Below are 26,619 nucleotides of genomic sequence, written 5' to 3'. Positions count from 1 at the left end.
TGAAGCTCATTTTTTCTTTTTATTATCAATAGTAATACAAATCAGTTGTATTAGCATGATAATGAAAAGTGACCAGTTTTACAGACATTAAAAATGTTTGTGCAAGTTAGAGACAAAGCTCTGAAGCTATGTAAGGAAAAAATAAGAATTTACATTGTATAGTATAGTATAGCATACATAGTTTAGAGGCAGTTTCATTAAGTCTTGCAATCACAATCACTTCCTCTACACTAAACTTCTCACTTGGTGTTAGAGATAACACCTACCCCTCCCAAGAGGAACACCTGCCATTTCCATGAAGTGTGGAGATTACAGTGAAAAATCATAGCTTTTTTATTTGTTCCTCTTCCCTCCTTCTCCCAACTATAAAGTCAACAGGAGGTGAACACTGCAACATATGCTTATAGCAATTAAGGAAAGCTTCTGTCTACATAAGCTCTGAGCTGAACTCATAACAGTATCCTCTTTTTGAGCAAGAATTGATAGACCTGTCAGGCCTAAGAACTGGGTTAATGCTTTGAAAAGCTTTAAAAAGAGCTCTGGGTGAGCATTTAGTTAGATGCATATCCCCCCTACATACCTCTTACTGCATTCCAGATTGTAGTTTTGTACCTCGGACCTGAAGTATTCTTGAGCATTATACTTAAACCAGATAGGACTCAACTGGAACTTCAGATGGTTATCAACATCTTACTGAAGTTTAATGCCCAGTAAATGTATGCACACATCTTTCCCCTCATCAAGCCAAGTGTTCCCCTAGAAATTGCAGTAGAGGTGTATCAGTCTGTGTAAGAACACATAGGGCACAAGTCATTGAAAACACACTTCACGCTGCATCTGTACTCCCACCTGGAAAGATGGTCCTCTACAAGAGTCAAGTCTGCCTTTGCAGTCCTGGAGTCCTGTATTTTTTTCATATAATGATTTAGCCCTTGTTATAACAGGGGCCTGTTTGCTCTGCTCAAAGCAGAAGGAAAACTGGAGCACTTGAAGCTAAGCCACATATGGAAGATTGCACGTAGCAGTAAACAGTTCCCTGACTTCATGTTAAACCATTGCGCAAGAATAATACTTGAATGCTTAAGTGCAAGTGCATAGTCAAGTCTTGCATGACCTCCAGCTGCAAATATCCAGTTACCTGCCTACAGCCATGCTCCAGAATGATTTAAGAGCACATTATACCAACAAAGAGAAGCCGTGGTTTTTAATTACCCAACGTGCAAAGGCTGATAGAATACGTCAGCTTCAATCCAGCCTTCAGTCTCCTCAGCTACACAGCAGGGCCAGCAGGCAGCCACGAACCCCCTGCTGCCCAAGTCATCCCTTATTTGATGTACCTGGCCCCCAGTTACTCAAAGCTCTGTTCACACTGCTCACAGGATGCTGTGCCATGTTATATTCACTCAACTCAACCCACCTGATGGTGATATCCATTGATGTCCAGTGAAGCACACCTGGAAGCCATTCAAGAACCCCCAAATCATACTGCCCCTATTCAGAAAGGGCATATTCAGGCACTTCCACCATGAGGTGGAGACAGCAAGATTTCAGTCCAGGGGACCAGCTTTACTGCCTTTCTGGTACAAGTCAGAAAGCTTGCTGCCCACTGTTCCAAGGTAGCTGCTTTGTTCATTGTGTTTTCAGCTGTAACTGGCAAGTTAAACTGAGTTTGTTGCAAGTATAGAAGAGGAAAACTGAAAAGCTGCTTTATTTAGTCTCCAGGCCTAGTCTTTCTGGAGCAGGTGACAAGAGCAGAACACTGAAGAGATGCAGCAGAAAGCCATAAAACAGCAAGCACCTTCTTCCAAGGAAGTCCACCTCAGTGGCATAGCTTTATCAGTTGGAGAAAAAAATTAACCTGAGTGAAAACAGCACATGGACTGTAAGAACACCAGTGAGAGACTTGCTGTTCTGAGAAGAAATTCATCTGTCCTATCAAATACTGTCAGATAATTTAAGACTATGGAGATCAAAGGTCAAGGCATCCAAGTCTCTTGAGCCAACACAGCTGAGCTGCTCTTTGTAAGCTTTGCTGAATTCATTATTCATACAGTAAGGTCAGTTTATTCAGTTTTGTTATACACATTTTACAACCTGCCTTGGAGGGGCTTGACCTAGATAAGCTTGTAATATCAACTCAACTGTTGTTCATCCTTTAGGTTAATTAAGGACTAAAACCAAACCTAACTGAGTTGCCTTCCTCCAGAAGAGGACATTCATTTGCTGCATGGACAATATACAGTCAGAAATGGACTTTTATCCATGGAAGTTCAATAGGAAACTTTGTTAGATGTGTTACAGCTCCCAGTGTCCTATTCAGTGCTTAGGCTTTAGACACAGGTGACACAGCTCGAGTGGCAAGTTCTGTAAGCCAGCAGGCTTACAGCTTCTGCCTCAAAACACTACTGGGCATTACAAAGCCAACTTCCCAATTAATTATACTGTTCACAGAGAAGCATTTCCAGAGCTGGTTAACCTTTCTGTCTGCCCATACAAGATAAGAGTAAAACGAAGAAGGAATTTAATTTGACAAGAATGAAGATTACAGCACCTTTTATTTAGTACAGTTTCCCCAGTCCAATGAGTTGCCTGACAAGATGAACTAGTGATGGAAGACAATGAGTTTGTGATAAGTCCCTGTGAAACCTCAGGTCAACAGAGGTTCTGATATAGATCACATCTTACTTTTTTTCAATGTTCAGAGACAGAATGCACAAAAGCAATCTAGTACACGTGAAAAAATATTTTTCAACCTCAAATTACAACACTAAGTACTGAACAGTATCCCCTACTCCATCTCAGGAAGAAACACCATTAGTTAATTTAGTGCTGCAATGAGCTTCATTGAACAACCTTTCACCAAGCAACTGTGTTTTAAGCATCCAGTTACCAGCAAGATACAGTTACTCTTCAAGTTTCTCTATTCCGTGGAGGCAGAAGATAGCCATAATTCATTGAGAAACTCCACAACCAGAAGAGAGTTCTTTTCCACAGTGACAGAAGAGATTTTTGGCAACTGCACTTCATTTAAACTGCATCAGAAAGTTAATTTCATTCAGCTGACAACAGAACCTGCTAAGTACTGACTTTTCCACTTCTAGACTGTTTTTGTTGAACAGACATGACCACCACTGCATAACTGACAGCAAAACTCATCATGTGCTAGGCTGCTGTGCATCAGAAACAGTACATATAAAATTAACAGTGAATAACAGATGTGGCAACTGCTTAACTTCATTTGCTTTTTGACACCATACAGCTCACTAGCCAGCTAATCATTGAGAGGTAACATATATGCCTCACCTATTCCAGGTCATGATTGTGTGATGGGACCCACCCTTATTCAGCATTTTCATCTACAGCAAGACAGGAGACAGATGCAGATGTTTTCACTTTCCAACATTATCATCACAAGTGTTCCAACATAAACATAACTGATTATTAAATCAACACCTATTTCCACTATTCCAGTACAAGGTAAGGGAAGGATGACAGATGTGGAGTGTAATTGAGTCAAGACAATACATGGAAGAAACCCAGGACAGCATTTCAGGGAGATGGTGATAATACTATTCCTTTTGAAAAAAGGCTTACAGTCATTTTCTCACCCCATACCACTAATTTAAGGATGAGAAGACAGACCCCAGCAGGGAATGCATCTAGCCTGTATTTAAATATCAATTTTTGCATTTCCTAAATAAGTCTGAATTGAGTCCGTAGGCTTGATTCATGAATGCTGTATTGACTAAACAGAACACAGAAAAAAGTTTGTTTTGAGTTGACTCTCAACTGTCAGTTGCTATTTCTTACATGGACCGTGGGGAGGAAGTCAGCAGATTTCAGTGTAAGAAATATCAGTGACAACTAAGAGAAGATGGAGACTCAAACCCTTTACTAGGTGTCATCTAGCCTTTCTGCAGTTTGCACCATCAAGGAGGGCAGCAACAGCGGGAAAAAGTGTTTGAACCTGAACAGCTGTGCTGGTTAAGGCCAATAAAGGTTCAAGAGAAACACACAGAAACATTAGAAGGAAGTTAATACAAAAGTACATTGTGTAACCAAGCAGAAGGATTGTAGTTCTGAAACTATTTCTAGTTTTGAAAGTTGGAAGATGGAGCCCATTTCAGTTTAAGGAGGCAAAGGTTTTGTTGGATACTGGAAATGGTTGCAAAGTTGTTTTCACATTTTGAAGGTGTGATATGCAAAGCAAAAGATAAGGGAGTCAATACAGACTTCCTTTCATGAATCCAGCCCTATATCCTTAGTGGTATTTTATCCGTGCCACCTGTAGATAGATATTTACAGTTCCAAAGCATCACAGTAAGCAACATCTTTCTTTAAAGCTTTTCTTGTTCTTGCCACTTTTCTTGCCATTCTTGTCTTTGTTTTCTGACATTTTCTTTGCTCTTATTTCTCTCATTAAATCAAAGAATACCTAGGAGGGAAAAATAAAGAAAGATTAAACAACATCAGCCACCAGAAAGCAGATAAAAACTACCGTATTCAGCAGCAAATAAAGATGTAGAACCACACTGTACTCAACACAGCACAAATAAGTCTAGACAAAGATTCCTGTGACAAACTCAACATCAGAATTATGTAGTGTGTCAAGCAGTGACAAACAGCTGCACAATTTTACCTGGCTATCAAAAAATTCAACAGCCCTGTTCTCTAAGGGATTTTTATTAAATATGATTCTTGCACAAAAGCAGCATTCAGAGCTCATGAGAACATTTGTCTGTGCCCTAGAAACATTTAAACATTTCCACTGCTGTTAACTATGGAAAGCAGTGAGTCCAGTCTTTTCCATGCAGTTACTATTCTGCTTGGTCTATAATTACAAAGGTGCAGCATTCAAGTGACAGGGCACAAAAAATTCTCAAAACTATGTTCTAAGAAAAATTCAGAGAAAGCCATGCTTCCTTTCATGTCTAATTTTTTCATCCAAAACTTAGGCAATTTCACCCCCGTATTCCTCATGTCTAGGTACATACCACTTAAGATGCAAGAGCAGTTTTGCTGTACAGTCATTGGGTATTTATTTTTAGGATTATTTAAAAATAATTTTATTGTATTATTTAGAATAATTTTTATGATTACAGAATAAGAGCTTAGCATCACCCTGTAGAACTAAAGTGTGTTTTTTTCCAAACAGGGAACTCTCAAGCCTTTGATACTTGGAAACAAGACCATACTACTGATCAAAGTAGATTAGTTTGTAATTCAAAACCCTCTTAAGCTTTTTTTATTCTGCCACAGTGCTAACACACAATCACCACAAAGAGAAATATCTTGTTGTACAATGTACCTAACAGTGCTTATAAAGACAACAACCAGTATGCCACATGAGCTAGCCAGTGAAGACCTGTAACAGCAAATCTAGATCACCATGCTAGTACACTCCAGACACACAGCTCCACTGCTGTTAATCCCAACTGATCAGAAGATTAGTCTAAATATAAAATAGGCTAGCCATTCATTAGTAATATGAGATGCTTATAGGGAAAAGCAAGTCTAAATATTCATGCTTCACTACATCACCCAGTTTATGCAACTGATGGTGACTTCACCAAACTGAAATTATGCCACGTTCTTTAAATCAAGAAGTCTCAATTCAGGAGTTTCATATACTGCAGTTTTAATGAGAGGAGGAGTTCCTGCCAGTTACTTGTGCACCAACAACATTTCCACTAGTGAACTAATATAGAAGAACAGGAAGCTGTCTAGAAGAATATAGCTAGCTGCAAGTGTTCTTTAACGAAAGAGAAAACTGCTTAAAATTTGTAAGCTTTAAACAGTTGCATATTAGTAAGACACATTTGGAGCCCTTAGGGTGCAAACAGTAATTTCATATAATCTTCTGTGAATTGGTGAAGTAAAAAGACACCCTTTTCTTCAAGAACTCCTCACTACAAACAAAATAAAGGGGATGAGTGAAATTGATTTGTCCTCTATACAGGACAAACACTTTATAGTCATAATTCATTTCTCTTCTAGAATAAATACCCCACCACCACTGTTTATGCAAGAAAACATCAGCAGAATAACATGAGAATAACTGTCCTATACCAACACAGACAAGTCAAAACAGGACAGGGACACAGCGAAAAGTTGTTCTCACAATTCATAGTAATCTTGGCAGAAAAGAAGAATAAAATTTTTAAGATTAACCACATTACACGTAGCTTTATAGGGAAGGGGGAACAATTTCTAATTGTCCATAGCTTGTTATTTGTGTTATAAGAAGGACACATCCTACAAACAAAATAACATACTTAAAGAATCCTTAGAACCATTTACCCTAAGGACTATTGAAAAACTATTGGTTCAGGTACAAACAGTTAAAACAAGACAATAGCATTAACTTGTTCAAGATCTCAGGTTCCCTTAAGCTAGGTATGTGCCTAAATGCACACATTACAGTAAGTTCATTGTTTTTTTGGGTTTTTTTTAATAAACTAGGCTTTCAGAAACCAAACTGTGGACTTGCTTGTGTCCCAGCAAGAGTCAGCTACTAAACGAGTAGCGATGATCTAATTGAGCAGATGTAATTTCTCTCACCTTATCTACATTCGCCCGAGTTTTGGCAGAGGTTTCTACGTACTGCACCCCCCATTCTTCTGCCTTACTTCGAGCCTCTTCTACAGGCACTTGTCTGCGTTCCTCCAGGTCAGATTTGTTCCCCACTACCAGCAAAGGGATTTTATCCTCTTCAGCCTTCACACGCAGGATCTGTTCCCTAAGGCATGAGGTATTCAAAATAAAAATATCTGTGTTAGTAGTAGCAACAAAACTATCACACTTATGTGGAGTGGATCAAGTGGTCTGCACATTATTAGTGCTCACAACTGGGTATTTCCCAACATTTGGACACACACTTTAAAATGACTCCAAGATTAGCATAGTAATGCTCTGGGCTTTACACTACTGAATGCTTCACACTTCCAGGAAGGCAGTTTTACCATTTACTTGGTGAGTAATCAGGCTCTAGGAAAGAAGAAGACTATGGCAGAAGAGCAACTGGCAGCAGGAGTTCACATTCGAATGAGGAAAAGAGTAAAAGTGCCATGTTTGCCAAGTTCCACCTTGGCATTCAGTCACCATCTTTAATTCACAGTCTGCATCATATCTCTATCTCGGTCTGGGCAACATCAAGTCTGCCAAGGCAGTAGGCTGCAAACAGCCCAGTTAGCTGGCAGAGATCATTCCTAAAGGCTACGTAAAATTTACCCAAAGGAGAGAGTTACTACACAACTCTGAACTAAAATGCTAGCAACCTTCCTCCTTCACAGACTCCAAGAAGATATTCCACTGCTAGCATTAACCTGTCATGCTATGAGGATGTATCAGTGTCCAGGAAAAGAGATGGAGTGATGTTACATACCAGTCTCAGTCTGTTCATTACTGGGGTAAAACACAAGGTGAAACCAGACTGACACAGGCTGCTGTCCATCTAGGATGCTGGAAGAACTCTACCACTCTAAACTATTTTTGAGTAGTTATGAAGAAGAGCTAAACGAGGCATGAGCACAGTGCTACACCCTCTCATCTCACCGAGTCACCACACTACTTCAGATGCCTGCATTTTCCATCTACAAAATAACAATGTATGGAGAGTACATGAGACTCTAAAATAGCATTAACACTGAAGCAGACAATCTGCTGTTGCATTTAACTGCATCTTCACACATTTTCAGATTAAAGAGGCACTGAAAGCAAACACTGAATGCATAGCATCAGCAGGAGAGCTAGGGTTTAAAGACAAGCCTATCGTTTGTTCAGTATTCAGCTTTTTCACAGCGTTAGGATTCTGGAGCCTTTTGATCTGCAGTAAACAATACCACTCTGCAGGTTGGCATGGGCTGCTGGTGACTCATACTACCCATTCCACACTCCTTCCTGGACCAAGGAGCTGGTTCATGCATGTGAGCCTAAACATTACATTTAACTAGTTTCACTATTTATTTTACTTCTGAATCACTGAAAAGTAGGAGATTCTGCATCACAAAGCTCTTAGGCCCTTCTTGCCCATCTTCAGGGCTAGCATTGCTTTTTCATTGTTTTGCTGTGCTGGAATCTTGAACCAACACACCGTTAACCTAGTTACAGAAGTCTGACAAAAAAACCAAACTGCCAAGATAAATACTCCTACTCTCTTTCATTCAAAGCCTTAAACTTTGGGTTTAACATTATATTTCACTTAGGCACATAAGCCAAACCCAATTGCTTCCGCTTGTCTCATTTTCTTTGTGTTCTTTGAGTGTTACCTGACCTTTTCCTCCATCTTACATTAGGAAGAGTCCTAGTACTCAGTTTTGCAGTCCTGTAGCAGTTGAACTGTTGGCTCCTTTCAGAGCTCCAGTTAGAGCAAACTGAGCTCTGCTTGTGTGTCCCATGACTGTCAGCCTTCTGAAGAAGAACAAAGTCACAGAAGTATTATGTGAGGAAGGACCAGTATTTTTATACCTCATGAAAGATTTTGTGGTCAGGTAGTACTGTTGAAAAAGTATGATATGTTAAGTTCTGGAGTGCAAGGGGAGTTTGCCTTAGTTTTAAGAAAAACCTAGAAATAAGTGTCCTCAGCTACAGCACTTCCATTACCAGTTAGTATCTGTTAACCTTGTACCACTGAAGCAAAGGGAACATAAGGCAGACTGATAAAGAGCTTTTATTCTGACAAGCATAAGGAACTCCTAAACTTTTCCTATGCTTTGGGAAGTTTTCCTTCAAATTATACAGCTATTCCAGGCAATCTCGGGTTTACCTTCTACTGAGGCAACAGGTATTATCAAAAAGAGTTAGAACACTTGCCCTGAAGAATGTGGCTACATAGATTCTAAAACCAGAGAAGTGGTTTAAATCCTTTTCTATTTACCCCCCACACTACACAAGCAGTTTCTGTGGTCAATCTGGTGCCAATTTTTACATCAGAACTGCTAATCCAAGAAGAAAAATGGAAGTGCTTACTACTACCCAGTGTCTTTCTAGGAATACGTCTGCCTACAATAGCAATGCTTGGCTGCCAACCCTTGTTTGGCACCAATCCATACCTGAGAGTGGAGGCTAATCCTTCCCTTCCTTAGAGCACCTGCTTCTAGCAGTAAGCAATACTGTGTCTGAAACCTGGCCAAATACAGACTTAATTCCAGAAGTACTGTTCTAAGATAATTAAACTTCACATCCATGAAGACTGAAAATTGGCTGGAATATGCCTGTTTTAAGAGTCCAAGAATCTGTTACTTGCCTGAAGTTGCTGCTGGCATAGTGTACTTGTAAGTTGCAGGCACGAAGATGACTAAAGCCAGAGGCTGAATACTGTGGTTTAGGTTATCAGTTACTGAGAGCAAAATGGTCAGGTGTCACTTTTATTGATCAAATGGTAACAGACAAAGAATAAAGAGCTGTAGCTTTTAGGCAGGGTTGTCAGAGCAACACAGGAACTGGGTAACTTCCCTTGCCTAGGAGAGAAACTACTCACCGAAACTCTGCTGTTGCTGTGAAGGATTCGTGCTCTGTTATTGAAAAGACAAGAAGAAACCCTTCCCCACTGCGGAAATAGTTATCTCTGATAGCTGCATAATCCTCCTGTCCTGCTGTGTCCAGAATGTCTATCTGAACTTCTTCACCATCCAGAACTACTTTCTTTCTGTAGCTGTCAGCCTTGGTAGGTTCATAGTCTTCTACAAACTGACAAGAAAGGGATCAGTGTTTAGAATTACTGTCAAACAGTCTCAGTATTTGTCTATCTTCCTTCTTTCACTTCCATGACATTTAAATTCCCCAAAACCTTCTCATAATTCAGTCAGCCACTAAGTTCCACCACTTTTTTTCAGTATTACTATTAAAAGCAAATTATTTAAGCCCTTAATACATCAAAGAGCCAATTTGCCTAGTCAAGTTTTGCCACACAGAACACTGTCAGCAATTTCAGTACACTTTAAGAACAGAGTTGCAGTATAAGTTAAGCAATGTGCTGGCATTATCTAGATCTCCCACTTTAAGAAAATGCATTTGAATACACTTCAGGAACAGGTATTTTACCAGGTGTAGATGAGAGCATTCAGCTGCTGAATGTGAAAGCCTGTTCCATAATTACACAGACACATACTTTAGTCCATTCAGAATTGATCAGATCCACAAAGCCACTGCCAGTTCAACTTAGTTCATCCAGCAGAGAAGTAGAGAGGTAAAGAGCCTCTCAGCCTCAGAACACAACAATTAAGCTGGCTGGCTTTCATTAATGCCTACATCATGTTCAGATACTTACACTACTATAGCATGTGTGGGCAACCTATAGATAAATACTAACTTTTGACCTACAGGATCATGTATTCCTTCACATACTAGTGCGGGCTGCCTAATCTAGCTTCCTGTAAACCAGTATGGAAGAATTCATGCTATGAACATGCCTACTTCACCACCTGGCTCAGAATGAGCTAGAATGTTTACTTCTGACTTCAGCCCTAACTGACCTAAATTACAAAATTAAAGTTCAACTCCAAGTAGTAACAGCTTCTGTACACAAGCACCCATACATTATGCATGACTTCTGAAGACATTTCTTTCACAAATAAGCATCAATTTTGTCACCTTTAGCCAGAGATGTTCCCAGAGGACACATCTCCCAGCTTTCTACATCCTGCTCCTGCCAGTTGGGTCATCAGGTCTTTTGCTCATCACATTTAGTTCCCCTGTCCCACAGAAAAAAGCTTAGCAAGCCCTATGAATTTGTGCTTTAGAGAAGTTGAACTGAAGTTACTTACCTCATCATACATAAACTGAAGTGTGAGGGCAGATTTACCCACACCTCCACTGCCAACCATAATTACTTTATGGAGGGCCAAGGAACTCTGGTTCTTGCTCTTGCTGGCAGCCATTGTCCTGCTTGCCACAGACGAAGTGCCAGGCAACCAATCAGATCTGCAGAGAGAAGCAGCACAGTCACCCTTCCATGACATTGGTGACATCAGGGTAGCATGCAGGTAAAGTGTCTCACAAGTGCTGAAAGACCAGATTAAAACCCTGTCCTGCAAGCCTAAAGAATGGGCCACTCCAATGCACTGGCATGTAAACCATGCCTAAAGTATGAGTAGGAAAAGGTATTAAAACAAATGCCTTCTATTTGTAACAACAGTATGATGAATAAAAGTGCCAAAGGTCTCTAACAAGTTACTCTTAATTTGTAAACCCAGCCTACGAGACTAGTGTCTAGAGCAGATTCTAAAGAAAAACCCACTCTTTCTCAGAAGAGATGAAATTAAGTGGTTTTTATTGCTCTTGTTATAAGGCATTACACCTTTCTAAAATATTTCTTTAATGTTGATACAGTTACCTTAGATCTGCTCATAGACAGAAATCTGGCTTTTGATCTTCTCCCTACATAGGCTAAGAGAACAGCAGAGATACACAGTAAATTGGCAGGAACAAGTTGCAAGAGCTTCTAGCAGAAAGTCTCATGACATGGCATTACCATTTATTTTACACTCTTCCTGCCTTTTGATGCTGCAAATCTAATTTGCTTAGAAAAAAATTCCTGCTTTACTGCAAAAAAAAAAATCTCAATTCCTATTCTCCTCCTGATGTTGCTAAGCCATAAAGGAGTAAGCTTCAATAAACAAGCCCTAGCTAACAAGCCTCTGTTTGTGTGTTATGTGAGCCTAGTAATTAAATACTGGAGGCTCCTTAAAAATAATATTGCCTCTTTTTTTTTTGGTTGGTTGGGTTTTTTTAAGAGTAGTTGGACACCGTAGTTGTACCCAAAGCACAAGCAGCAGCTGCCATGCTGATTAGCACAGAGCAGCATCTCTAAGGACAGCACACTGAAGATAAAACCAGAAATAAGTGAAACAAAGATGTGTCACCAGTCAGGATTCCCACAAAGAATATTAACCCCAAACAGTAATATTTCAGACACATAATGTGTATATGGTAGATGGCAGGAGATTCTTGTGTCCTTGGAGTACCACAAAGGACCCCAGCTGTTCATATCCTGGCACAGAGCTGTAAGGAGACCAGCAGACCATTCAGAAAACACTGCTACAGGAAGTGGCTGTACCAGCCTTGATTTACAGCAGCACACTTGATTCCAGAAGCACAGAAGCAATGGACCTTCCAGGAGTCTCAAATTTACCTAGACACAATTACTCTAGAAAAACACTGCAACTGCCACATCAGCAAGTGCTACTGAATGGAAACACGAGGCCAACAGTACAAGTTACTCAGTAGTATACTGGAAAAAGCTTCAGGACAACCAGCTGGCCTGAACAAAATTAACAAGAGACTAAGGGATCATCAGCCTACAAACATGCCATAGGATTATTTAGCTTGGAAAGGGACCTTTGGACACTGCCCAGTCCAAACCTCTCCCTGAAAGCAGTTTGCTCCAAGCAATCCAGTTTATGTGCCCTGTGTTCTGAGACTGACAATTCCATGACCAGTCTGGACAATTGCTCTTAGAGTACACTGATAGTGACCATTTTTTTCCCCTTGTCATGACTTGATATTCTGAAAAGCAACAAATCAAACTAAGCTCTCATTGACTGATGCATACAAGAACAAACATGCCAACAATCAAGAAGTGCCCTCAGGACAGCATTTTCAAACATCTGAGCAGCAGTACTTTTCCATGCAGAGTTTTTTTACTCACACCTGTTTGCTACATACATTTAGTACAGCAATGCAAATTAATCATCTTTAAGTGCTCATTCTGGGATAAACATGGGTAAGTGAAGACAGATATTTTCCTCTGGTAATCTTCTCTATTATGTTATACATCAGCTCCCTCATCCACTCCTTAGTACAGAAATGGGGTGTGACAATTCCTATTTCTGCATAGGTTCTCCCTGTACAGCACAAACATATATTTTCTGGGGACAGTGAATTCAGCCATTGCCACAGAGAGACAAGAGAGGAAGAGAACATTTCCCTGCCAAGGGAATGTGTAAAACCACAACAGGTAGCACCTGAACTCCAGAAGTAGTTGCTTTGCCTATTGTCCACATGGTCTACAAATGGTAAATCAGAATTCAGCTTGCTTGGACATAAATACCCAAGAAACAAGAGCTACAGATTGGCCACACAATGAGATAGTTCAGGGACTTTTAAGTGTTCTAGAAATAACACAGCCTGCTCTTAAATTGTAGAGAATGCTGTTTTGTCCTAGCTCAAGAGTTGCCTGGCTTTCACAGTAGTAGATAAGCTGCTTTCTGGAGTGTGACCCTTAGCTACTTTTCATATAGTTGTGACTGTATTTAACCTGTGTGTATTCTTTTATCAGACATCCTAACATTGTACTATCTAATACAAAGTTTTCAAATTAGACATTTTTCTGCCATCACAAACAGGAATATGTAATAGGCAGCAGCAGCGCTAAGTCCACTGTGCTATGCAACAGCAATAAAGGCATAATTTACTAATAGCAAAGGAAAAGACTTTTCTTTCTGTCAATACAAATACCACATCTTTACATGGTCATGGTAAATTAATAGTTGTATTTTAGGAAAAATACCAACAAGCTTGAGTTCATCATAAAGGTAAGTGGAGACAATATTTCAATCCTTCCTTCTCTGTTCCACCCCAACAATGGCTTGTAGAAACTGCAAGTCAGCCTTACACTATTACCTGATTCATAATCAAAGTATAATATTAAACAAAATCCACCCAATAGCATAAAAATTTAGTTTGATTGCATCTAAAGCTCTTCATGGCCAAAGCACTTGATCTTCCCTGCAGAGCTGTTCCAGGTGCCACTCCAATATTTGGGAGGATCAGGACTACAGGGACCCTGTGAATGCATCAGTATGCTCACAACACAGACCCTGTGCAGTGTGCACTAGTGAGTCCCAGAAGCTGCACACAAAGCAGCTCCTCTCTGGTGGCATCAGAGGAGGCCATGCTCCAGAACAGCCAGGCAGTGAGGAGGCAAGAACAGAGGACAAGGCAAGGCTGAAGCAGTGTGACACAGGATTAACACAGTCAGTATCAGTGCAGAAGTACCAGTGCTTACAGAACAGGCTGACAGCACATCACTGCTTCAGAAAGGGGCATGGTGAGACTATAATGGGAATATTCTAATGAAATAACAAGAGAAAGCATTGTAGCCAACTGTTTGTTTATTTTTATCTCCACTTCTGCAGCCCAAGAAACAGTTTACACAACATGGTTCAAAGCTCACATCTAACAGTTCCTTGAGGTTAAAAAAAGTAAAAAACCCCAAAATCTATTAACATAAGTGGAAGCTCTCTCCTCTGATATCTCTGAGTAGGCAAGGATGAATTTTCTTCCTATTCTGTACATTAGGCATCCTTGAGGCAGTCAAGACACTGACATTGACTCATCTGTTCACAGAAAAACAAGTCTTGGGAAATTCAACCACTTCTCAAAAAAAGGAGCAGTGTCTAGAAGAACCTGTGACAACTGCAGTTGCTTTTACTCAGGTCCCTTCCATTCAAGGAGCACAGATTTAAGGCAAAGGGTCTTATTGCATATGCTGAAGAGCACACTCTGAGTAGGTGTCCAGACAAGACACCTAATGCTGTGGTAAAATGCCTCCTCTCCCCTACTGCTCTTTACTTGGTTTTTCGGCACAGTTTACTTTCCAGCAAGATTCACCTTCCTCTGACAGGACAAGAAGTAATCCATTGGGCAGTCAGTCAATCTATTTAATTTCCATCTGTCACTTTACCCTCGGGTTTAATGACACCATGTTGAACTTCATATGCTAAGTGTCATAAGCTGTTAAAAAAAAACAAAACAAAACAAAAACAAAAAAAACCAAACAAAAAAAACCCCCAAAAAAACCCCAACCAGCCAACCAAAATACCCACCACACCCCAAACCTTCTCAAAGTTTATTTGGGGAAGTGAGGTAGGGAGGTGGCTCCTTCTGGTTACCATTCACCCTGCTTTGAAATAAACTGCTACACAGATGCCACGTCTAGCAAGGCATAAACTTTACAAACAAAGAATAAACTTTTTCTAGCAGTCTTTCTTCTTCAAGAAAATAGAAGTAATTACCTGTTTCATTTGTTTTCAAATATAAGGATTAAGCCACTGACTTGATAACGCTGCATTTATTCTACAATAGGTAGCACACAGCCTTATGCACAATAGGAGCTTTGTGATGCTGGTGAAAGATGCTCTTCAGATCAAGAAAGGAAGGTTACACCAGCCACAGGCTGCCCACATGAAGCACAGAATCTAAAATTCAAACCATAGGAGTTACTAATCAGCTGTTTTGATTTAGACTTCTGAAGATCTCCACTTGGCCAGGACTAATCAAACCATGCCACCTTCAATGTAAGATATCTAACCCTAAACTCACCAGCTATTTCAGCCTTCCCTTATCTGTTTAGATTACAATTCCTGCAGGTTAACTAAAGCCCCCTGCACAATATTGTGTCATTCTTGAAACTGAGCACTTCAAGGCAATTGTTTATAAACACCTGAGTAAACGGCTTTTTCTCCACCCTCTCCTCAACATAAACAGCAAAACTGCTCAGAACACAGTTTACAAACAGGACTGGTTTACCTAATACCAAGATTCAAAGACTATGACTGAATAACTACATGTATTTCAAATCAGACCACACTTTCAGATCCCTGTTTATTTCACATGCATTAAGATGACCACAGCTGCAGAACACTTAAAGAAAAACACTCTTGTCACTTCACAAGAAACTTTGCTACAGTTCATCCAAGTACATGAGGAAAAAAAAAAAAAGGAGAAGCTTCACTAAGTCTACCTGCTTTCCAATAAATATTCTGCTGCTGTAATAAAAGAATCTGAGACCCTCCAAAGGCTTTAATTGGAATTGCTGCTAGTTCTTCCATTCAGTTTAAGATTTAAAACTGAAATAAAGCGCTAAGCTCAAAATTGCTGAGATCAGCCCTTGTTCTCTTGCTGTGCAGCTGATATCTTTGGACATTTCTTTTCATTGCTATCCTGCCACTGAAAGCAGCCATTCTTTGGATTTTTAAACAGGATTCTAGAAACCCTTAGCCCAATAGCTTGACAGAGGAGCTTTGTTAAACCCTTCAGATACCTACTTTTAAAGGAAAATCTGGGTATTCAACCTATTATAAAGACTTAAATATGATGTCATCAAAAGCCAGCACAGAAAGAGTAAGGTTTTGCAACGGTATTTTAGTGATCCTCATTTATCAGAATATGAATTAGAGGCTTTGAAGTATTTGGTTCTGTGATATGCCCGTAAGAATGCAGTCACAGAAATTCCCTGGATCACAAAACTAATTAACAATCTCACTGAGCTATGAACTGTAAGAGCTCCTCAGCCATTCTGAGGTTACCTAGAAAATATTTAAGTACTGAAATTCCATTAGATTTCAATGGACTGTAAATGCTCCAACTGGTAATTCAACTAAAAAAACCCATTTGAGATTAAGTGGCATATTTAATGCCACTGAAAATTTTAGGACATGCAGGCTGAAAAATTACAAATGCTACTCTGTCCTCTTTTGCTGTGCTAATATCTTACTCTTGGCATACATTCAGTTAATGGTTTCCAAGCTAAACAGAGATCATGATGTGCTTGGTAGAAATTCCTGCTTGGGATATCCTCATATCCTTCCCTATGTAAAGCTGGACATTTCTACCTTCTCAGTTGCGCTTATAGATTTTTCTGAGCCATGTTTAATTGAATCAAAGAATTCATTCAGCTTGAGATGCCTCCCAGAGCACAATGGGGTACTTTTGCAGTTCCCATCTATATCACCCAATGCTGCCATCACTATCCCCTGTCCCTCAGGCCCCTCTTTCTTGCCCCTGGCTGTTCCAGCCCATCTCCTCCTGCAGCAGAGCCATTCAGCACAGCCCACGGGCCTGCCACTCACATCTGCAAGGCCACACATGCCTCAGTGCTGATGTGAAGGGAGTTTGTACAGCTAAGGCCAAAGAAGGTTTAGCAGCCAAGCAGTTGCTTATACTGCTGCAGAAACAGGGCAATGCCCTGGCCCTGATCACAATTCACTCCCCAGACAAGGGGCAGCCACCACTCTGCTCAGTGGCCAGGCTGAGCACTGGAGTGAAACCCAAACCCCAGATTTGCTTTTGGTAATCAGGCTTTTTCTCTTCCCAAGATCTACTAGTAGACTTGCAGTTGCCACAATAAGGGCACTGGAAAGGAAACTCAAAACAGATTTTGAAAACTTAATACTTTATAATATCAGGATGAGAAGTAAGAATTTAAAGCAAGGAACTACTTTACTCTGTACACATGAAGGGATCTAACCTCTTTATATAGGCTTTATTCTTATTCAAAGTGGCAACAACTATGTCCCTAAATCTTACAGGCAAAAACTAAGAATAAATACATTTATTTGACACACTGAAAGCTACATGACACTAGTTTCAGACAATTATTATTAGTTACTAATCCTGCCTAAATCCCCCAGAATTATGTGTACACTTACATATATTGGCTGTCACAAATATGCTCAGGCAGGAGCTACATATACACTGCTAACAGACACATGAAGCAAGACCAGGACTAGCAAGTTCACTTTGTTACAGCAGTTAAAGGTTAAACCAGAACCTGAAGCCAGGTCATTTTTGCTCTCCATCTCCTACAAGGCTGGGGAAATTATAAGCACAGATTGCAGAGCCATTTCAATTCAGAATTGTTTTTCATCAAAATAATCAGACTGGAGTATTAGCTTCCATAATAAGAAAGACTGCAGACTGTGAGATGAACTTGTTCTGCAGGAGAGTCCCTAAGACTTGCTCATCTGGAAAATATCACAGGGAGTATAAAACCAGTATTTTTAATATAGTTGTGATCAGGAGCCCTCTCTGCATGCATGAAGAGGACACAGATATCACACTAAAATATTCCAACAGTATCAATAGCATCAGACATCCAGCCACTGGATACCAGCCAACTAGGATTAAGAATCCCTACTAGCGACCCTGGTCTCCATACTGGCTTACTTTTCACTGTTCCACACATTTGCATGCAAAGCCATCTCCAGCTCTTCACTTAGACTAAAAAAGTTTAATAAGATCAAGTGATTTTGAGAAGAGTGGACTTAGTATACAAACTATTTTTTGGCACCAACAGTTATTATGTAGAACAGGAAGAACAAGAGACACCCAGGTGCACTGCTCCTTTAACTGATCATTGTCCTTGCAACCTACAAAGTCTAGCATGCTGCTCTTTCCAACAGGTTATAGCTAGACTTGGATAATTCCATCTTTCAAGGCTCTGTTTAGATCTGGACCACCACAACAGTGATCCATTTTAAGTACACAATACCTGTATATACTCACATTGCCCACAATCCCCTCCGTCCTTGCCAAGCACAGCTTAACTCTTACAAGTTTTCAGAGATGCATCCATGCAGCTTGGAAAGCAAATCTGACAGCATTTAACTTACATTTACTTACTAGATGAAATTCTTAAATATATACCCTCTCACATCATTCAGTACAGGACCATTCTAGATTACTCATTACAAATAGATATTACCTTATACATAAGCAGTAATCTCATGCCAATAACCTTGCTAAGAATAATCTTGATGTCTAAGAAAAACTGGAACTAAATCCCGTCCAAGTCTGTAGCAAGGTTGCAACCTTCAAAGATTTAGTCACAGGAAAGAATCAGTCTGATCCATTGCTCAGAAAAGCAGCACTTTAAAGCAACCCTTTAAAACTCAGATCTTAGGCTGAAGTTAAATATAAGCAAACATATCCCTGCTCCTAAGGAACTTAAGTATCTGAATTTGTTTGTTCAGGGTTTTTTGGGGGGGATTTTTTTGTTGTTGTTGTTTGCTTGGTTTTGATTGACTGTTTATTTTTAGAATTCCATCAGAGTGAAAGAAAAACAGCCAAGTAACTTGTTTGTGAGCAGTAGCTCAGAGAAGAAAAAGGACTTCCCTCCAATAGTGCTTTTAAGGCACCCTCTCCCACTGCCCTGAAAAAAATCACATACATCTATATATAAGTAAATAAAGTTTCAAATGTCATGCTATAAAGCAAATGCTCTTAATAGCCAGGTATCAACAGTATCAAGAGATTGTCATTGCATGTAGGCAGCACAGTTGTAATAACTGCCTCATTGTTGCACAGATAGCATGCAAACATCATAGTTACGTAGAGTATTATGGGGAAATAAGTAAGAAACCACTCTCCACATGACTTTCATTATTACTCAGTACAAAGCAGCTAGTAGGGCGTATGTAGCACCAGACAGAATATAATCTTTATTTCAGCAAGACAGTGTTACCTGGAGTGAAAGTCATAAGACATGAGTGCCTTTACAGCTAAAACCACTTCTTCTGTAGGGAGATATCTAGCCAGACCTCTCCAAGTACTTTCAGAAAGCCTCCAAGTCTAATATTAAACACCCAGAAAACACATTGCAGACAGACGACAGCAGAGAGGGATCTACCATGTTGCTCTTACCCTGCAAGATCTTGCTAGAAAACCTGTCAGAATTCTTCTACAAGCACAAAGACTGAGTTAATACCATTAATCAGTATTACTATGCTAAGAGTTTGTCACTGTGGTGATAACAGTCTAGTTGCCTAATTACTCAGGGTGAATTATGACAGCACTGCTCACACTAGTTAATTTGGCTCATACCAGAAAAGTGACACTCAGGCAACAGACTTGCTCAACAGCCTCACTCCCACTGACTTGCAAAGTGTATTTCAACTACACTTCCTTTGGAAGCTCACCCATGCAGAAACATGTCCATCTTAGATACACAGCATACAAAAAGTCCACCAAACCACTAAGAGACAGTGGTGACATGTTTCAGATAGCTAATCTCATACCAATTTTTAACTGGATCTCCAAGAGCCTAACAAATACAACAGCCAAGTCAAACATGTCAGGTCACACAATCAGTGTCTTAAGTGGAACTCTAGAGCCCAAAATAACCAAGATTTTACCTCAGTATGAGGTTACAACATGTTTTAGTTCCTTCAGTGAAAAAGCTGCAGCTATATATTCCACAAGAAAGTCATCACCACTGATTTCACAAACTCCAACAAATGCCCATTCACCCAGAAGTGTGGTACAGAGTTGCAGCAGCTCTCACTACTGCTACCCAGTCCTGGGGCTGTCAGACCCAGCACACTGGTCTCACAAACATGGCACCAGACACTGCAGACAGACCACAAGCTGCTACTGTTGCTTCCCCAAAGGATTCACCTCACTAGATCATGCTTCCCTAGTGAACTGGATGTCTGGGATAAGTCACAAGTCCAAACATTATTCAGGTAATACCCGCAGAAGCAACTGTCTCTGCCCACACAATTACATTCCTTGCTAGCAAACTGAAGTTAGTATCTCATGCTCACATCTCCATTTGGGGAAATGCAAGCCACTGCTGAGACCACATTTGATGCAGATAGGCAAGTAATAATCCCCCACCCTGAGCTCTGAATCCCAGCTCCCTAGGAGCACTCAGGGATCACCTTCCTATGGCCTGTGAAGGTACTTCCACTATTTTAAGCACTTCACTGACTTCACTGCAGGGTTTACAGATGTATACAGTGAGTCACTAAGCTCCCTCAATCAGGCAACATCACTCAAGTGTCAAGCACTGAACCTTTTCCTCCATCTTTCAATCAATGCATTTACATCACACAAAACAACAATAGTGACATTTAGCATCCATAATTCAGCTGCTGTGTTAAGTCATCTTTAAAAAGATTTTTTTACTCCAGTTTCCCCAGTGAGGTAGAGAATACCATACATACCAAGGTATTCTGTACATGCAAGAAGCTGCCTTTCTACTGGACTAGGAGCAAATGTTTTCAATGACACACAGTTTTTCAGACTTCTGCATTCATATACTTTACATTAAAGCCAAAAGCAGTATTTCTATCTTCAAATGGGAACTGGATTATGACACCAGTACAGGGGTCTTATGCAATTTAAGTATTCTTAGAGTTAAGAAGACTAAAAAGCTGTGGAGACCTTTACTTATGGGAGAAGCACTATCCTTGGTCTCCTCATAGAGTGCTGTGCCTACCACTATAAAAAACATTTACAGCCAAATGCGTGCTCTTCAACACAGCCTCCAGAGTGCTGTAGAATTAAGAGTGGCACAATATAACATGCTTGGTAACTCTGGGTTTGGGTGGCAGACTATTAACTCAGAACCACTTGACTTCAACACAGAAAATTAGGACACATTTAGCTCAGGACACTTCCCTTTATGACCTAGCAAATGACAGGTCACATGAACATACAGAACTAGTGCAGAATATAAACATTTATTCTTGTGTGCTCCTGGAGACATTTCCTATCTCTGCAGAGCACTTAACCAGAATAAAAAATCTACTACTCTGATACACAGCCAGCTCATCCCAGAGCTCGTGCCTTTCCTGGGAAATCAGCACAACAGGGTGTGCTTCCATACATTAATGCATGCAGTACAGGGAATGAGCTGGAGATGTTGGGGTCTGTGTGTAGCTGCAGGGGCTAGAACATCCCTGGGACCACAGAGATGAGCTGGGATAGCTCTCATGGCTGCAGTGCTGCTGTGTGGATGGCCACAGGCTCTTTAGGACAGAGCAAGGCAGGAGAGTTGTCTTTCCCATCAGAAAAGCTGGAGTGCACAAAGCTCTGCCTAGGGATGATCATGAGCCAGCTTATGGGTCAGGAGTAGCAGTCAGCTGGAGCACTGGACTAGGCAGTCTCCACAAGTCTCTTCAGCCTCAGCAACTTTAAGTCAAGTCTGTGCCCAGCAACGCAGTTGCTACAAATCTTATCTGTGGGGAGGCCCATTTTTTAACTTGCACAAGCAGTACAGCAGAGCTAGAAAACTTAAAGCAAATCCATCATGACTAACACTTTATTAGGAACTTTATCTAATACTATAAAGATGCACAGTATCACCACCAACTGGTCTGCCTAATAATTTTTTTAATTAGTTTCCTTCCATTAAAACTTCAGAACAGATTTAACCAATAAAGCCTACTTTGAATTTAGTTTGCCTTATAAGACAAACTTTAAATTTCCAATGCCTGCAGAATTGTTTAAAAAATTTATTCTTAAACTGTGTTTTAAAACATGATAAAGTGCAAAGAAAGACTGGAATGTGTGCTTGAAACTAGTGCTGTCTTTTGAAACACCATTTCTTTAAATTTCTTGGCTATTCCATTTTATGACATGGTAGATAAAAGCAGAAAGCTGCCATAAAAGTCAGTCAGTGAGACTTCTTGGTGAGTACACTAATGAGAATTCCTTACCTACCCAAAATGAGATCTCACAGTAAGCCAAGAACACTAAATAGCAGAAGAGTACCATCATGGAGAGGAGTTTCTTACTGCAGCAGCAGTTTTGTGGAAAGGCTGTATCACAGATCACTACGTACTTTATAATTAATTCATTTTAATCAGGGAGCAGCTTTCCCAGTTAGCAAAACCACCTCTTTTCTGGAAAGCTGAGGCAACAGGTATGCAACTTGATCTAAAACTACCTCACTTGTTAAATGTCTGCTTTAGACTGGTACCCAAGACAGCATCTTCTGGAGCAGGGTAGCCCTAACCTTATAAAACACCTACTAAACAGAAAAAAAAAACAAAACAAAAGAAAACAAAACACAAACAAACAAAACCACCAAAAAACAAAACAAAACAAAATAAGCCACTTTAGTCCTTTAGTGTTTGTTCTGCAGAATGAATTCCAGGGTTCAGGTAGATAATTCCTACAAATAATGTTTTAAAGCGCTTTGTCATGTTAAGTATAAACCTGTAATACAGTACTCTATAACAATCTTGTCTATAAAGTGGGATTCTTTCCTCTGTTAAACCTGTGATTCAAACCATCAGCTAGGAAAAAAAAGAAGTCATCAATATTAAATCCAAGCTGGAAACATTCTTTAATATATCCATCTACCATGCCCAAAATAGGGGCTAGGTCTAAGTCTCCAGTACTCTTCTGAAAAATCATCTTTCACTGCAGGTAAAAATATATACAGAAAGAGCTAGAAACCAGAGAAATCACAGCATCTGCTTAACTCAGCATGTTCGCAGCTTTCCAGTTCTATGCTTTGCCTTCAGATTAGTTTTGACACATTCCAAATTTAAGAAGAACATATTAAAAACTCCAGTTTCGCTGCATTATTAGTGGCCTAAAACATTTCACACTAATCACTTCAACTGACAGCAACACTAATTCACAAAGTAACGGCTGACAGGATTAAGTCTTTAACAAATGCTTATAATCCCAGAACTGATTTTTTCGGTCTTCGACTTGTGATCCAGCAAAGATTCCTAGTCAGGACTGCATTTCCATTAAGTCTCATATTCGTGTAATCAACCATTATTCCTTTGTCAACAGCTTCAGCAAGGAGGGCTTTGGGCTCAAGGTTCCACAGAAAACAGTTGAAGTTCTAAGCAAGCACTTTGTTACCATAAAGAATCGAGCAGCTACTTACACATCAGCCTAAATAACATTCTCACATTACAAGACTCCATGACTTTCATTTTGACAGGTCTTGAAAAACACATTTGCACATCTCAAGCACAAGAGACAAAACAGATCCTGTAATATTACTATTAAAGCAGTATTTGGGAGAACATGAAGAGATAAAGCACGAGTTATGCAGACTTATCTTGCTTAAATGACAAGACAACTTGATATTTCTGGGGCAGGCACAGAGGAAGTTGGTTAGTTCTGTTTAATGAGCTAAAAGAGCTACCAACAAAATGATTGCCCTACAGCAGCTAGTAGCAAGGACTTTTAAAATACATGTTCTGAACCTCTTATCAAGAAGCAAGCATCAACTGTATCATACAACAAAAGCCACAAAATTGACTATTACCACTAGGAGAGTGAAACAACCAAGACAGTTTGTTGACCTTACTGCTCCAAGCAATAGCAGGCAACGAGCAATGGAATCTTATCACCACTGCTTGACAGTGATGCAGAACAGTTAGCAGAGACATGGGACTCAAAGGTGGATGAAAAGAGAAAACCTAAAATAGCACCTACATTTCTCCACTTCTGTGGCCTCCCCAGCCACTGCCTTTCACTCAAACCCCTGGACACCACTACTGCTACCCCAAATTGCTTGCTACAGCAAGAGGCACAAGACACCTACTGATTGATACCAGTGTGCACTTGCACTCCCATGGGTGCTTAGTGCCTGCACAGCTGTCATGAGAAACAGGCTCCCTCAGTGCCCCTGCTAAGAGAGGCTATTAATTCACATGAATCCGTTGTGTAATAGAAAGCAATTCATTTAATCAGTCACATGGAGCTTGAATCTAGTTAGTAGGAAATGATTGAGTCACTGTGCAATTATCCACTTGCAAGGAAAGTGAACAGGTTTACAGGACAAGAACAAACTATGAACCAGATTCCCAAACCATGATGCTAGAGCTTGTTCCACTGTTTCATGTGGCCATTTCTGCTCCATTCACAGGACAATTTTGCTCCGTGTGAAGCTTGGACCCCAAAAGTTCCTAGAGAAGCAAGTAATTTTATCCAGCATTGGGTCAAACAACAGTAGGTGCAAAATCAATTAAGCAGTTGAAAAAACTTTGAGTCCAAATGAGGCATTAGATGACAGAAACTATAAACCATCCAGGATTTCAGTGTACACTTCCAAGTGGTCCAGGCAGTGTCCCATCATTACTGACTTGATTTGATCAAAATGCCTCAACTGCTCTTCTACTGAGATTTCCAGTACCATTGCACTGACAATTAGAGACAAGTTTGAGAGTTTTAAAGGATAGCCAAGAAAGGATATTGTCTGGTCAAATTAAGCTTTCAGTTAAGAGCTTTTGTAAAGCATTCCACCAAAATCTTTAGACTAGAAATTCCTCTGCAGTATATACGTAACACTAGCAAAAATAGGTCATTTTCACTTTCTTTCAGGCATGCAAAACAGAATCAAGTTGGCTTACTCCAAAAGAAGTGAAAATAAACAATTTACTACTAAAAGTCTAACACAGGAAACTTGTTTACAGGACTAGTCTGAGGGCTGTTTTATTTTTAAATGAAGTACTTAATACAGGAAAGAAATGCAAAATATTTCACCATAGTAAGTTGGTATCATCTGATCATAAGCAAAAATCCAAGTAGTTGAAATTATTCTAGCAAGTCTGCTATGCATGAATAAGTGCAAAGATGCTATTGTCAAGGAAGATTGAACTGGTACTATTAAATTCTCTATAACAAAAATTTTTGGCCTTCAAGCAAATCACTTCCAAGAACCACAAGTCTGGTTCTGATTTGTTACTTCCTACTCTCACTTTAACAACTTTAATTGGGGGGTGGGATGGGGAGGATCGGGACATGGAGTATTTAAGACATTAAGAAAAAAAATACATCTTTTCTTGAAAATCATGTACCTCTGAGGATGAGGACAGGCACCTCCCTGTCCCTCAGAAGAGAAACAAGGAGAAGTAATGTTAGAACAGTTAAAAAAAAGCAAAAACCAAAACTACTCAGACTGCAGACTTCAGCTTTGACAATGGCAAGGCTGCTCCTTGTGCAGGTGCAGTCTCCTTGTTCCCTTCCACCATGAAAACGCACAGGCATTGTCAAGACTGTCTCCTGCTCTCAGAACAGAATCGATTCAACAGGGCTGCAGCAGAATGACCGGGTTAGGCCTGCACCAGCTGTTCAGGAAACATGACTGGGCTGCTTTGTCTCACCTGCCTCCCTGCCCTTCTGCAGGTAAGGTCACATTCAGGCACCACCCTTCCTTCCTACAAGAGCTACACCAGTAAGGCTGCGGGGAGGATAAAGACGGGCAGAGAGAGAACATACCCGATAAAACAACACTAGCCAGGAACTTCTGGCTCAACTAAGACCGCCAGCATCCCAAGCCCTCTGTTTATCTCCCGCAGACGAAACGTTATCACTTATCCGACGGCACCAAGAGCAGGCAGGGCAGCCTGCACTAACGCTCAAGGCCAGCTCCTCCTCGCCCTCTCCCTCCGCCACGTCCCACTTGTGGACAGGAGCCACGGCGGACCCCGGCTCCAGCTCAGCCCGGCGCCACCGGGAGCCGCAGGGGCGGCCGAATCCACCAGCGGGGCCTCTCGCCTCTCACTGCGGCTCCCGCACAGGCCCGACGGTCACCGGCTGCCCCGCTCTGCCCGCGCCCAGCCCCGGTGCTCTCCCAGGGCCGAGGAACCTCCGGGCAGAAGCCGTAGGGCTCTCCTCGCCCGACACACCCGGGAGAGAGGGGCTGCCCCGCACCGCCGCTGACACCTTCCTTCCCTCCCTCTCCGCAGAGCGCCGAGACGGGGGAGCTCAGCCACGTCCCCAGGCTGCGGCCAGGAGCCGGCGACTCCCGCCTACCTTCACCGAGGGCGCGGGGCCGGGACGGCGGAGGCCCCCACCGGCCCGGGTTTGGGGTGGGGGGGATCCCGAAGCCGCTGCTCACTCTCACCTGGGGGCTAAGGCCCGGCTCAGCACGGCGGCTCCAGCCCGGCTCCCGTCTCGGCTGTGCCCCCCGGCCCCGCTGCTCCCGCAGCCGCCGCGCCCCGGCTCTCATTGAGGGGGCAGCACCGCCGCCCGCGCGCCCCCGCCGCGCACTTCCGCCCTCGCCGGCGCCGCTCCCGCCGGGCCCTGCTCCCCGCGAGCGCGCGCCCGCCCGCTGGTCACGTGGCGCTCACGAACCAATCA

The 26,619-nt window shown here is 41.2% G+C and overlaps 1 protein-coding gene across 1 annotated transcript; it reads right to left on the bottom strand.

Moving 5' to 3' along the window:
- RALB (RAS like proto-oncogene B) lies at nucleotides 1–26,579 on the bottom strand. The gene is made up of 5 exons (XM_071435243.1): nucleotides 26,384–26,579; nucleotides 10,764–10,920; nucleotides 9,479–9,687; nucleotides 6,562–6,739; nucleotides 1–4,435 (listed from the first exon to the last, which is right to left on the bottom strand). Exons 2-5 carry the CDS (start codon nucleotides 10,875–10,877, stop codon nucleotides 4,316–4,318), a joined length of 621 nt encoding a protein of 206 aa, XP_071291344.1. The 5' UTR covers nucleotides 10,878–10,920; nucleotides 26,384–26,579; the 3' UTR covers nucleotides 1–4,315.
- Between the last annotated feature and the right edge of the window lie 40 nt (nucleotides 26,580–26,619).

Source organism: Agelaius tricolor, unplaced genomic scaffold (assembly GCF_023055355.1).
Source record: "Agelaius tricolor isolate 1412-34295 unplaced genomic scaffold, bAgeTri1.0.p SCAF_10, whole genome shotgun sequence".
Classification (NCBI taxonomy): Eukaryota; Metazoa; Chordata; class Aves; order Passeriformes; family Icteridae; genus Agelaius; species Agelaius tricolor.
This window is presented reverse-complemented; position numbering and strand designations above follow the sequence as displayed.

What these genes read in the sequence shown, in the direction of transcription:
- RALB (XM_071435243.1), bottom strand. Translation starts at nt 10,877, where the DNA reads ATGGCTGCCAGCAAGAGCAAGAACCAGAGTTCCTTGGCCCTCCATAAA. An exon ending in TTCAGTTTATGTATGATGAG is followed by an intron (nt 9,688 to 10,763) that starts GTAAGTAACTTC and finishes CTTTCTTGTCAG; the next exon opens with TTTGTAGAAGACTATGAACC. An exon ending in ACAGCAACAGCAGAGTTTCG is followed by an intron (nt 6,740 to 9,478) that starts GTGAGTAGTTTC and finishes CTCATGCCTTAG; the next exon opens with GGAACAGATCCTGCGTGTGA.